The 14950-nt window shown below is 30.6% G+C and overlaps 1 protein-coding gene across 1 annotated transcript; it reads left to right on the top strand.

Annotated features, from left to right (window-relative positions):
- The first annotated feature begins 342 nt into the window (after positions 1 to 342).
- LOC133201315 (tryptophan 2,3-dioxygenase-like) lies at positions 343 to 12670 on the top strand. The gene is made up of 13 exons (XM_061337109.1): positions 343 to 384; positions 484 to 574; positions 861 to 928; positions 1214 to 1279; positions 3754 to 3815; positions 6756 to 6831; positions 6924 to 7037; positions 9250 to 9339; positions 9437 to 9460; positions 9588 to 9633; positions 9998 to 10132; positions 11354 to 11444; positions 11596 to 12670. The coding sequence occupies exons 1-13, from the start codon at positions 346 to 348 to the stop codon at positions 11693 to 11695; spliced, it is 1002 nt and encodes a 333-aa protein (XP_061193093.1). The 5' UTR covers positions 343 to 345; the 3' UTR covers positions 11696 to 12670.
- Positions 12671 to 14950: the final 2280 nt, after the last annotated feature.

Below are 14950 nucleotides of genomic sequence, written 5' to 3'. Positions count from 1 at the left end.
AAAGATACTCGTATATCGTTGAACTTTCACGAACTTTGTAGAAGTACATATATGTTCTAATTTTAAACCTGTCACGTGACAAAAAAACTGATGTAAGCGCTACGTTGCCTTGGCTGAACTCAGCAGAGACCCGATATATACAAGTGACAACACCACAATTCACATTTATCGAAACTAATGCTGTTAAAAAAATATTAAGAATGTCTATTAATTTTCTTTGAATATTTTATAGGCGTATATTTCAAGGGCGTCCTTGACCTAGCTGCGTAGCTCCAGTTTATCAAAATAGACCAACATTATGGTAGAGTAAAGCTTTTCACGACTTTTGTCTCTTTCTTTTCAGACATGTCAGACAGAGAACTTACTTATGACAGTTATCTTGGAGTAAGTTTTACATTCAAATAAAACATTTGCCATTTAAAACTCCGCAGTTTTTTTCTTTCATTATCTAGTAATAAGAAAAACAATAATGTGTATTTTCAGTTGGACCGGTTGCTCCATTGTCAGGAACTGGAGACTGAAAAGGCTGGACAAAAAGTGGATGAAGAGCACCTTTTCATTATTGTTCACCAAGGTTCATTTCTCAAATTTCCAATTTCCAGCCGTACATGCAGCATAATATTGACATCATAATAGATCTGATTTTAAGAATGTACAATTTTAAAATCATATTCCCTACTGTTGTTTGTTATTTCTGAAAGTTGAATAATAAATCCACATTGGCAGTAAAAACCAAAGACTCTAAACATTAGTGCATATACTGAACGCAGAAAAATTCCTAAGCTAAAAAATATAAATAACATAAAGATAATACTAATAATTTATGATTTTTAAATCTGTGTTCTTAATTTTTTTTCTAGCATTCGAGCTTTGGTTTAAACAAATCCTTGTAGACCTCCATTCAGTTGTAGAAAAATTCCCAAAGCTTGTAAGTTTATGCTGCAATTTAGCCTGAAAATCATGCAACTCGAAGAAATTTGTCTTCAATGAAATTCCATATAACTTGTGTTTTACTGTAAACGTTACGTTTATTCTCAGATGAGGTCTGATGATAATTTCAAATAAGTATTGTAAATAATATCATTTTTTGTTCCTTTACTTTCAACATCAAGTGAAAAAAAAAAATCAAAGTTTAAGCATGCATACTATGACCCAATGCCAGTGCAGAATTACTTATGTTTTGTATACTAATCCAGAATGTTAAATATCTTAGGATGTTAAAAACAGAGATTTTGCTGGAATACCATCAAAATTAGGACGGATCATTCTTATTCAGAAGGTAAATGAGCACATTTCTCTTTTCCTTACTCGCGGTATGTTACCGCAAATGATTTATTCATAAAAAAGTTTATTCTACGACCTTTTTCATACTGATCGCGTTGTAAATGTTTGCTTGAACAATACTTTATCAAACAAAACAAACAAAAGAATCCCTGAGACATGGTTTGCATAAAAGAAGCGGAGTTCCTGTAGACGTGTTATATTTTGCATCTCATTTAGCATTTAGCATAAAGGTCTCTACACGTGTATTGTTATAACTTTCATATTGTCTTATATTTTATTGTCTAATCAACATATATTATATGATATTCTTTCTTATTTATACACACATTTTGAATTGTATTTAGATGTTTTAACATAATTTAAGGCATCTTATTTTATTTTACTGATTTTTTTGCTATAAGTATTATCGACTTTAAAAGATATTGATTTCAAGATATTAATAAAAGTAAGATATTTAATCATATTAATATAGTAATGTCCAAATGTAAAATTAATAAATAGTTATATCGATATAAATATATGAAAATTTCCGAGAAAGAAGTGAGAAAATATTTTATGAATTAACTTCAAGGGGGCGAGAATTCGAATGAATCTTTACTTCACTCGGGATTCAGTGAAAGCTCCTGTACCATGTATTTGCTATCTTATATACGATCATCGGCTGATAGAGATTCAAAAATGTTTTGAAATAGGGGTAGGGAGAGGCATCAGCAGTTAGATCATAGGGGGCTACTGTCCCCATCACCTCTTTTGATGAGGGGGAGAGGCAAGAGTATCTTTGTGATCCTCCTCTAGCTGTTTTTAAACTGCCGCTTATATATACCGAAAAATAAGAATATTTGCAGTTCGATAATTGAATATCTTTCTTTTCTTGTCATATATATTATTGTATTTGGCTGACTCCCAACCTTTTTCCCTTTTAAATTTGTGACTAAGCTTATGCAGACTGGCTGCAGTAAAGCACAATTTATTTTACATTCTTCTAAGTAATGTAATAATTTAAAGTGAGATCTAATTTGCTGATAGTTAAATTTTATGTGATATATATATATATATATATATATATATATATATATATATATATATATATATATATATATATATATATATATATATATATATATATATATATATATATATATATCATGATTCACTGCATACATTTTTTGAGTTCGGGATGGGGGGGGGGGGGGCACGTCTATGTGGTAGATCCTATGTTTACCACAGAGAGATAAAACATCAAATATTTACAGTGTCACCTTTATAATATTGTTAATTCTACCTTTGCTTCATCCACGAATAGGATAAGTAATAAATGTATTTAAATTGTATTTATCAATGTATTAATATTTCATTTATGAATGAAACATTGAAAAAGGGGGTAGGGGTGGGGTAGCTGTCATTTATTATTTCAGTCACAGCAATACTTATCATGCATTCCTTGGATGCATATAATTTTTATTTCAAAGAAAGACTGATGACTTTTATAAGTAGGAAAAAAATAATAAATTATTACTTGACTTGCATATGTATTTCATTTCTTTCTAATTAGAATGATGTAAATTGATATTTACTTTAAAGGGGAAAAACTAATCATGCCCCTCTTATCCCTTCTTCTTCAATACTTGTTTCCCCTCTATAACCAAACAACAAATATTTGACACTTTACACATGGTACATTGTGCACGTGCTGTCAAAATATCTTAAGGATGAGACGTTTCACTTGAACTCCTGCGCCAGAGAAGTTATTTGAAAAACAATATTTTGAATTTTTTTACTAGAATTATTAGTATATTTATATCAGTTTGTCTATTATGCACACATCTTTATTGTTGTGTGTCGAGATAACAACATCGATATCTTTAAGTCTCATGCTTAAGTCAATAATTTTCAAATCAATATTTCTTAAGTCGATATAACTTTCAGCAATAAAATCAATCATACAGAAAAACCGCTTTAAATTTTGTGAAAATACCCATATACAATCCTATATAAAATTGAAAAAAAGAAGTTATAACATATAATATGTTGATAAGACAATAAAAAATAAGGTAAATGGAATACTACAACAAGTGTAGAGACCTTTACGCTTCCGTAACACTCCATAGTCAACCTTATTAAAAACACACACACACACACACACACACACACACACACACACAAAAAACAAAAAAAAAAAAAAAAAAAACAAAAAAAAAAAAAAAACAAAACAAAACAAAACAAAACACCAAGAACAACTTACAATTGTAATTAAATGTTGCAGTCAAAACACATCCCAATGAAATATATATCTGGTAATAAGGACATTATATCATTATAATAACCTGTGTTCAATTTGTAATTAAATTAATATTTAATCACTGTTATAATGGATGTTAACTTAATATGTCAATTGCAATACCATTAGTAAACAATGAAATAAACAGAAATGAATAATTTCAGTATTTGTGTCGTCTTATTTCCTTTTAGCTGATCATCGGTCATTTCGAAATAATTGAAACTATGCCTCCAGCCATTTTTCTTAATTTTAGGTAAGTGAATGAGAAATCCGATGATAATTTTTTGCTTAATATTGTATAGCTTGTCGGCTTGTCGACAGATGATACAGGCAAAAATGTGGATTGATATTTTTGGAAGTACGTACTTTGCTTGTGAAATATGCGAATAACGAATTTCTAAAATATTAAGAAATTGTACATTTTCTATGATGTTCTAAATTCTGCCTTTCTTTAACAATTTCTCTTCATTATGCAACCGTTTTCTCACTTTTAGTCGCATTATTGTGAAAATTTGAATGAAAATTGAAATCTAATTTTACTTTTCATTTTATTGTTATAAACATGACTTAAAGCTGAATGCGACTCGGAAATAGGCATACGCAATATTAGATTGTATTATCTATCAGAACTGGGGTGCATTCTCACACCTGACTGCTTTATTGTCACGGGTATCGGCATAGAATGGCGACATGTGTTCGTGCTGGTATCTTATATTGCCTTTGTTTACATTTTATTGCAGTTAGTGGATTTGTGTTTGTTTGTATACTGCACTGACCTGTGCAACTGTAAGTTTTTTTTTGTATCTTTCTCTCCAGTCGTGGAAGAAGTACACGGTTAATTTTGTCGCTGCCAGTGCTATGTAGCATACGTCCGTTTACACTGGTGACGACTGATTACACTGAACAGTGACTCGGTGAGCGGTTTATATAGGGGCCCTCAGATTAGCGATATAGCAAGTGAATAAACGAATGTGGCGGAAAAATCCCTCTTACGAATCGTGTTCAGCTTTAAGTTTTTATTTTCAGGATTTTTTAAGTAGCTCAGTAGCTCCTTTGATAGACGAATCGCTCCGTGATCGAAAGGTCGTGGGTTTAAACCCTGGTTGCAACTTACATAAGTCGATAAAAAATAGGTACATGTAGTGATATTCCATCGCTAAGTGCTCGGTACTTGGAATAGAAAGTTGCGGGTCCTTCGGATGAGACTTTAAAAAAATCCCAGATCCCATGTCATAGTAGGCGTTGACACGATACAGATCGCTCACTGCTCAATGGCCCTGAGTATCGAGTATAGGTCTCAGTTTAAGCCCTTCACCGGTATATAATGGCGTCTCAATCTGAGTGAAAAATTCTCGAACGGGACGTAAAACAGCAAATAATTAATCAACCATTGTAGATTTTTTTTTTTTTTATAAAAGTATGTTTGTGTCCTCTGTTCGTAATGGAGCTGTATATGTATGTATATTAATAAAAATCGATTGTCAAAGAGTTTTGGATTGAACATAATAAAATAATTTATGTTTTTATCGATAATATAGTAATGTAGCAGTAATTAATTTATAACACCTCAAATATACCTCAGTCATTCTACGATACATGGACCATTTCAGGGTATAAAACATGAAAAAATAGCTGTTTCAAATAGCAAAATGAACATCATAGTTCTCTAAAGGATATATCAGTGAACTTGAAAAAAAAAAAAAAAAAACAAGAATTGTCCACAAATCTTGTATTTTTTTTTTTTTTTTTTTTTTTTTTTTTTTTTACAAAAATTTCAATATACCATTGATTTTAAGGTAATGTTCCGGAAGTTAATGCTTGATCAAGTCTTGCTATTTTTTTAATAAGCTGAATTTGACCATTGATTTCTGATGTTCAGTATAGAACCTGAAAGTATGATTCATTAATTTAAGGAAGCTCTAAACACTAACAAAAATATTTTTTGGACTGTCAGAAATTTATATCACATAAAGATGTACATACTTTATTACTCTAGTACGTTTTCAATATAGGATACCTGCCTTATTTTTCCGGGAAAATGTTCAAAGACAATGACATATTAGTTAAAAAAATCATTATTTTTTTCAATACATGAGAAAATACATGCAAATAATGTTTTCAGTAACTTAATCTTGGTCTCATAAAATGTACAGAATACTTAAATCAATTTTAAATTGAGTCATTTATTGTAGATTTTCATTTATTCTACTTGACTTCAAAGGGCAGGTCACTCTAACTGCCTAAAACTACCACAGAATAAGTAGGCAGTGATTAGAGCTCCCTTAAGTCAAAATTTTTGGACAAATGTCGTTACGGAAATTAATCGTTAGGGAAGTTAATTCTCAGCAATAAAAGTTAAAATTCTCTGTAATAGTTAAAAGTAACTTTTGTTTTAGGACATCAAACAAAAGTATGAAGCATTTTGCTCCTAAAATAATAACCTTCCTTTATACCTTTCATGCAAAAAGCATCCTGAATTACCGTTACCGAAGTAAAATTTTTAAGAGAGACAAGTATTTTTGTCTAATTCATGTTGCTATGTCGAAAATGTAATGGTCTATAATAGCTGACTAGCAACTGGAATCGATGGTATAAGGTTCCATGGTCACTTTCAGATAAGTTTCATTTCTTTATGAAATATGCATTCTGTGCGTGAAATTTAAAACAAAATCGTTAATTGATTTTCAGCGACATGCTATGATTTCGCATGAAGAAGATCCATACATTTCTTTGCGAGAAGTGGTTTCATTCCTTTTTACATAAAAAAAAAAAAAAAAAAAAAAAAAAAAAAAAAAAAAAAAAAAAAAAAAAAATCCTTTTTTTAACATTCATTGCTGAAGGCTTATGCGGCTGAAAAATTCATCTTGAAATTTGTAAATAAATGAAGCGACATTAAGATTTGCAGTGGAATACGTTTTCAACATTGTGTTCATATCAAAATTTTAACTGCATATATATCATTAAATATTTACAAAACAATATAACAACAGTAAATTTGTAAGCGACATAAAAAATTCTTAATTGAGGGCATGCGTTGTAGAATGACTGACTATGGGATAATTTTTACGTTACTGTTCCGATATTTGTGAGATTAAATCTATCATTCATTTTAATAGTGGTGTATTTTAAACATTTTTTAATCTATAAAAATATTTACAAATTGAATTTTATCTTTAATTTCTTGCTTTTGAAGAAAATACTTGAAAAGTGGATCTGGATTTCAAAGCCTACAGTTTAGACTCATTGAGAATACAATAGGTCTTCAGAGAGTAAGTCGTTTTTAAATACATATATATAACTTCTACTTTCAAGTGTTTGAGGTTACTTCTACACATTTAAAACATTTCTAATATTTTTTTAGGAAACAAGGAAATCACACAAAGAAGGCAAGGAATATACAGATGAATTTAACGAAAAACAAAGAAAAGAAGCAGAGAAATCAGAGAGGGGACCCTCTCTGTTTACTGTTGTGGAGGTGATTAACTTTCAAGTAAAAATAAAATGGCAGTGCTTGGTACACTTTTCAAAACCTGGATATTATTAGAACACAATCCCGCTGTCCGTTCAATACATGATGCCAAATGCTAATTATTTTCAATGATAAACGCGTAACAAATACATTTTTATTTTTCCTTTTTCATGGAATACCTTTTTTTCAATGCTCAATCTAAAGATATATAAAAACAAAATCAAATAATAAAACGTAAAATGAAAAATGTTAAATCGATGAAATTTTAATACCAGGTTACCGGTAGTTTAATGGTGAGGTTACTTTGGTTTTCAGCCTACATCTCACTTTTATTTCATCGATTGAACGAGAGACATTTACTTTTTCTCATTAAAGGAAAGTGGTAAATTCATGAACATTTGTCAACATTTTTCCAAGAACAAATAAAACAAATGTGCAAAATTTCTAGTTATATGTAATTGGGTCATTAGATAAGACCCTATGAAATTATAAACTTGAATATGTCCATTGACCAGGAGCAGCATGACTGCATCATTTTAACGTCACGTCAGTAGTAGTTTTTCCCCCTCATGTTTAATCTGGAATTGTGATTCTTTTAAAACAATGTGTAGTTACCACCCCGATGTAAAATCACAGGAAGTGTCGTTTACAGCTATCAGATTTCTATACTGTGATAAAAATATTTATGATCTGGTTATTTATGGTTTTAATTCTATCAAACTTGCATAAAATAAAGCCATAATAAAGTTCATAAATTACGTACATATTACATATTTTCAATTATTTTCTCACTTACTACTACTAATTACTTAGTAGTTACCAATTTTCATTATCTTATTTTATGGTAATCCTACCATCGACGCATTGATATATCATATTAAAAATAAGAAACAGTGCTTGTTTTTATTTATTATTAGAGTTTATCAAAAGTAAATGTCATTTTTCACCAAAAGACGTTCATTGGAAAGAAAATAAACACAATGCCTTAATAATTTACGATCAGCCCTCGTATACCTGTTCAAATAAAAGAAACCATACAGAGAAACAGAGAAACGCATTGTGTAAGGCATCTTAAAAACAAACAACATTTTTCTGTAATCATGGCTTTATGATTATCAATTGCTCTGCTGTCATATTTTGTTACGCGCGGTAACGTGTAAAATTTTACATGTAATTTATATTATTTTAGTTCAGGCATTCTAATTGAAGATTTTTTATTGTACAATTTTTAACGTTGCTTACAATTAATTTTAAGTTTGAAATAATAGTAATCATTATTTCTTTTATCAGTTTTGAAAGGAAGTCATTATATCGTACAAATAATTCAATTTATGTTTATATACTCCTAAAGAGCATAATCATTGAATAGAAGATTTAGAGTTTGAAATATCGTGTATAAGTTTATGGAATTATAAATGTAACTGCTAAGTACAGGTTTATAGAAGAAAATAGCAGCATATACAAATATTATTCAATGACACTGATCTTGTAAAATAAAAACAATTATGAAAAGGTTTCATTGTTTATTACACTTCATGCTATATATATTCTGTATATCTAAAAAAAAAAATAATAAAATTAAAAGAATTTATGCTTTACATTGAAACTCACTTGTTTTTACCTCCTGCTCTCGAGTTTTTCGCTCATACAGAGACATCACACTACACTGTGAAGGGCTTCAAATTTAAGCATTTAGTCGGTACGTAGGGCAATTGAGCAGTAAGGGATCTTAATTGTGTCACCATGCCGTGAAACAGGGCTTCAGTTTTTAATTTTTCATCCAAAAGACCCATAATTTTACGTTCAAAGTGCCGGGCTTGGCGAAGGAACAGTTGCTACCTATTTTTTTTTTTTTTATCGAATTTGGTCAGTAGCGGCCTGGGTTTGAACGCACGACATTCCAATCACAGAGAGAACGCTCTTCCGATTGAGCTACCGTGACAGTGCAACTTATCTAAAATACCTCATCACAGTTCAAGATATATCAGAGCATTCCTAAAATATAATTGTAGATTCTTTGTTACATTAATTTAGCTATTTCAAAGTTTAATTAAATTCAGTAACTTTTAAATTCTCAATATAAACATAAAATTTTATTAAAATAAATATTCTTCCTCTTTGGATTTCGTTCTACAAAGACAAATGAGTGCTTTTATAGCATTTATATATCTTTTAGATTCTTTGGTTCCCTCTGACAACAAATAAATTTTTCTTTTAGAATTGGCTGGAAAGAATATTTACAAAGTATGTTGATGACAAGAAAAAATATTGCGAAGACTTACAAAGAATGGTGGATGCATGGTCGAAGGTAATATCGAGGACGTTGAAAAATTGCAAATGTTAAGAAATCTAATTAAATAACTTTTATGACAAAACAAGTATATTTTCTCGCTTCGATTTTTCAGGATGCTGGGAATCAATGCGACAAGGTAATGATATCCTTCAAAGCAATATTACAACATAAAATAAAATTTAAGAAACTTGTACAAATACATATTTTTAGAAAATAATATATTTAAAAAAATAATATTCATTTTCACTACTCATTTGATTCAGACGTCATTACTGGGAATGGTAGATGAGGATGAATACAAACGGAGTGGTGAGTTAGATACAATACAACAAGATAAATTGATTTAAAATATCATCATCATATCAGATATTTAAATACTGTGAAATTACTGTTTTTCTTGGTGGATACATTTTCAATGTTTTCGAGGTTTGAAAAGACTTGAGAGAGACTTATAAGAATTGATATCCTCCACGAAATATGAAAAGCCATTGAAAAAAAACTACTTTGCAATTCTTCATCCATGAAAATAAATCCCACGAAGCCATATTTTTTCCTCAAACCAAGAAAATCTGATCCCACGAAAATATGTGATTTTACAGTAACTCGATATTGAAACCAACTCAAAGAATGAAATGCATTCACTTGGTTTGCAAATCTTTTTTTTGGCAATAAGGTAAACGATTCAGTTATGAAGCATTTCATGGAGCCCTGCTGATTTCACTTTATCAAGAGGAACCAGAGTTCCAAAAGGCATATGAAACAATGAAACTCGTGATGGACGTCGACGCTTTAGTCTCAAAATGGCGCCGTAAGTGCACTTTAAAAAAAATAAACATGCATTTCCTGGCTAAATGGATTTGCTTAAAGATCTGGTAAACACATTTCTTTTGACTATTTTACGGTAAATATAATACACCTCTCTAGAGGAATACCTCTTTCGTTATTCATTCCGGATGTTGTGTCAAAATTAAAACAAATTGATGAATAACTGTGAATAATATTCTGCAAAATGGCCACATCAAAAATTAAGTTCTTTAGTCACTCATCGATAGAATGATACCTGAAAACTATTTTACATGAAAACAGTCAGTCTCGAGAAAATGGTCACTTGAAATGAAGAATCGTGCAGCACAAGTGTGAACATTTTGTTTATACTTACTGAAAAACTCAACTTATATTCATAAAAGTACAGAGTATGCGTGTGAATATTTTACAAACTAAATGGACTTTAATTTCTAGTTATATAGCCAGCAAATGTAAACTTCGAATCAACTGTAATAACAATCACAACTTAAAAATAAATTTACAATGGATAATTTTTTTCAAATTAATACATTGATTTGAAAAATTATGTTAATTACTTTTAAATTGAAAAGAGATATGTCATCCAGAAACTATGCATTTCATATAATCATCTTCATAAATTAATCATTTTGATTTTAAGACTAAGTACTGATGATTTATCTACTAACAATCTCAAATGGAGTAATTTAACATTACTTGCAAAGCAAATTTTACTTTTGAAATGCGTAGATGGAATGGTTTACTGGCTGAATTAGATATTGTTTATTGTGCATTGCAATTAATATGAAAATTGGTGTTAAATTCAATAAGTTTTTCAGCTGTCATAAGCAGTATATAGTCCTTACATATAGCAACATTTCATATATTTGAACAACTTTATATACTCAAGAGAGTTAACTCAATAATTGATCATTGATGTTCATGACAAAGTATTATTGGTGAGAAAGCTCTTAAACTGCTGGTTAATACAATTGTTAAGGAATTTGAAAAATTCACAAAAATGATTTCAAATATGATTAATCCCTCCAAAGCAATATCTTAATAAACAATAATGTGGATAATCGTGGTGCTTCTTAGGAACACAAAGCCAACAAAATATACTCTAAAATCAAAAATTTGCAAAATGTTGAAAATGATAAAGAGTAAATTTTATAATAGTTTTATTCTTTATCGTTTATCAGCTGTTCATAAAACTTTCAGTAAACAAAGAATTGATTCCTTGTAGATTCCCATGTGTTAATGGTTCATCGAATGCTGGGTAAGAAAACAGGAACTGGGGGTTCGTCAGGATACGACTACCTTAAAAAGACCAATGAGTAAGATTCTAGTCTTAAAATCATAAGAAAATATTTTCTTGCATAAAAATATTTCATTTGTATTAAAATTACTTTGGAAGATTAAAGTGTATCAAACGTCGGAAAAAATGTAGTAAAGGATGTGTGCAATGCTCTTTTTTTATTGTTGCAGGGACGATTACAGAGTATTTATTGAACTCTTCCACATGTCTGCATTTCTGATTCCTTACGAATACAAACCAAAGGGAGAGACACTTTACAAACGAGACTAAGAAATGGTTGGAATAAAATGCCGACATAAAGAAAATTACCGACGACAGAAAATATGTACAAAATATACATTTTGACATTTCTGTGGATGACCTTTCAATATTAAACAGCGAAACAATTAATTAAAAAAACAATTCTTGATTGTGCTTATATAACTGCAGCATGTCATTTAAACTATCATGTGGCTTCACTTTGATAAGCATGTCTAATTTCAATTCTTTTAAGTATTTTTTAATCTATAAAGCGTCCTTGAATTTCATAGTATTACATATAAAAATTTTTTATCTATAGCATAATTTGTGTCCTTTTAATGGACTTTTGCAAGAAGCGCTGACTTTTACAGTCAACGACTTACTTTGACATTTAAACCTGTATTATGTAAGGAGGTATGGAATTGATAAAAATAACAAAATGTTAATACATGTAGTGGTTATAGGTATGGTGTTAGGGGCGCTAACATTATTTCCCGATATACAATCAACACAAGAGATGATGGGAGGCAGAATAACATAACTTAAAATATGTTTTTGTGAGGTTTACTACCTCCTTTCAATCTGATTTGCTGAAGGAATTAAATAAGGAAGGAAAAAAAAATTCCGAAAGGAAAACTTGGCAGGAGTTGGTCAAGGTGGAAAGGAAGGGGGTTGAAAATAGGGTGGTTATGGTTCCCTTCCCAGACAACGTAATATGTGCTTTGAAACGGCCCATTATTACCTTTTAATTAATTGTTCAGCTAAATATTTATATCGCAAAAGAGCTTCCATATATTGTCATAGTGTAAAAGTAAACCGTCGACTGTAAAAGTCAGCGCTTCTCTCAAAAGTCCAATAGCGTAAGTGAACAACTTTACTTCTTATAAAAAAGTTAATGTTATCCAATATCAGGTTCATGCGTTAATGCAGAGCTGCCTTTAATGCATATATCAATTCCATCTTTTGCATTTGCTGATTGTTATTGATTGATTTTTTTTAATAAAAAATAAAAATGCAGGAAATACCAATTATTCTCTGTGTCTTATTTTTATATCATTTTGAATAATTATGCTTCTGAATGTTTTACAATACATTTTTTACGCTGGTAGTAGACATCTAGAATAAGTAGGCCATTAGTCAATAGAGCATAGCCCTAATAATAATATGTGATAACCAACTGAAGGAATAAATTAATGTTTGTACTAGTTTGTATAATATTGAATTAATTGCTGCTATAATAACAGATAAATAAAACAATATCATCACCAATTTCACATTTCTTGCAATACGCATTGATATCTGATATTTTTGTTTAGTAAACCATACAATTCAAGTATTTCAAAATTTTGCTCTACAATTTACAAATAAAAAAAAGAAAAAGCGATTTGCTTTTTTAAGATTCTTTTCTTGATCAACAAAATCATTACACACACACACACCCTCACACACACACACACACCCTCACACACACACACACACACCCTCACACACACACACACACATACACACACACCCACACACACACACACACACACATACCCTCACACAAACACACACACCCTCACACAAACACACACACACACATCAACAAACTGAAAAACAGATGTACAATCAAATGTACAATCAAAAGGGCTAACAAGACTACATTTTCATGATTTTAAGTAACTCCAAATGTTTTATCATATTTTTAAGAAAATGAAAGAAGGTTCAAAAATAGTTTATAAAAGTCATTTTTTCTAAAAGAATGAGAAAAGGTGAAGATAACGAACAGTGGTCGATCTATAACAAAAAAGCCTATAAACAGTACAAATCTATAAACAGGTCATTAAAAACGAAGCTCTGGAAATTTCAGCGGTGGGATCACGTGCCTTGGAAGAGTAAACATTCCCTATCAACCGGACACGCCCGCAGTGAACCTATGTATTGATCGGGTAGGCGGAATATTCTGTAGTCAAATTTGTACGAAAACAAAGGCCTAACAATTGACAAAAAATATTTTAATCAAAATACGACTAAATGATAGGTTGTATTTGCTAACAAGGTCATTATAGCGACTATATAATTTAAGTAATGCTGACTTTAATCAAGACTTTTGAAATCCCTGTAACATCAGCTAATCTATCAGTATCCCGCTTCGGTTTAAAAAAGAGAGCAACAGTGTTAAATGACAACTCTCAGCTTACTAGTATGGAAGTGTAGTGTAGATTTATTAGCTCGCTAGATAGGGAAAAAATGGATTGATAACAAGAGAGCTACAGATCCACCCACTCATTAAATGTTTATTTATTGCGCACAATGATTGACTTTTCACCCACCCAAAATGGCTGCATGAATAGAATTTTTTTTTCGATCGTCCCAATTTCAGGCCCAGGAAGGTTATTAACAATAGTTCTAGGGAGTGTTAAGTTAAGGACGTAGAGAAAGAATATGTTACGAACACACTTTTTGTGATATTTTAGATGGCAGCTGAAATATACGTAGGAATAAATCTAGAAATTTGTGCACTTTTTAAAAGCAATACATATGCATTTTTTTAGTTTGTCCATTCCATTTTATTTCGACCAGGTAGCTACAGATCTGGAGCTAAATGAAGAAAGGAACACCAACTTTAAATACTTTACTTTATTTCTACTTCAAAAGATAGGGTGTCGTCAGGGAAAATACCTGTTTTATTCATAGGACCAACAGACATGTTTCATTAATATTCTGATATGGCTAAGGTGATTGTTAGGTCCCCTCCTTTTTCCTTTTAGTATTGTGTAACTTTTCGCATAAGGTATGGTCCGACCATAAAATCAGGGTTGCATCGGAGAATACGCGAATATTTTTTCGAAATAAAAGTATAACAGAGATAAGAGTGGGGTAAAAATTATAATTGTTTAAAGTCACTATCTACACCACTGTGTTATGTCGTCATTTGGAAAATTTCAAGACATTTACTTAATTTTCAGCAGTTTCTCAATGCAAGCATTTGGAATTGGAAAGTATACGCAAAACACACGAAAAATTGCGGCATTTGATTCGTTACGGCGCACAACAGAGCACTTCAGTTTTATATGCGTTCAGTAATGACGCTTTTAAAGAAATTTATAGATAATAGAAGATAAAAAAAAATAAATTAACCACTAGATGTTAAGTATACAAAGGGATTAATATTGGGCGATTCTTAAGCGGATGATTTTTCATCGAGTCCGGGGATAGAAAAAAAAACAAGCACTAGGAATAGCGAAAGACGCTCATACTGCAGACTGTCGAATAAAAAGATATACACGCTATAACTTGCGT

Source organism: Saccostrea echinata, unplaced genomic scaffold (genome assembly GCF_033153115.1).
Source record: "Saccostrea echinata isolate AGI-Se365-2 ecotype Australia unplaced genomic scaffold, CSIRO_AGI_Sech_v1 ptg000043l, whole genome shotgun sequence".
Classification (NCBI taxonomy): Eukaryota; Metazoa; Mollusca; class Bivalvia; order Ostreida; family Ostreidae; genus Saccostrea; species Saccostrea echinata.
This window is presented reverse-complemented; position numbering and strand designations above follow the sequence as displayed.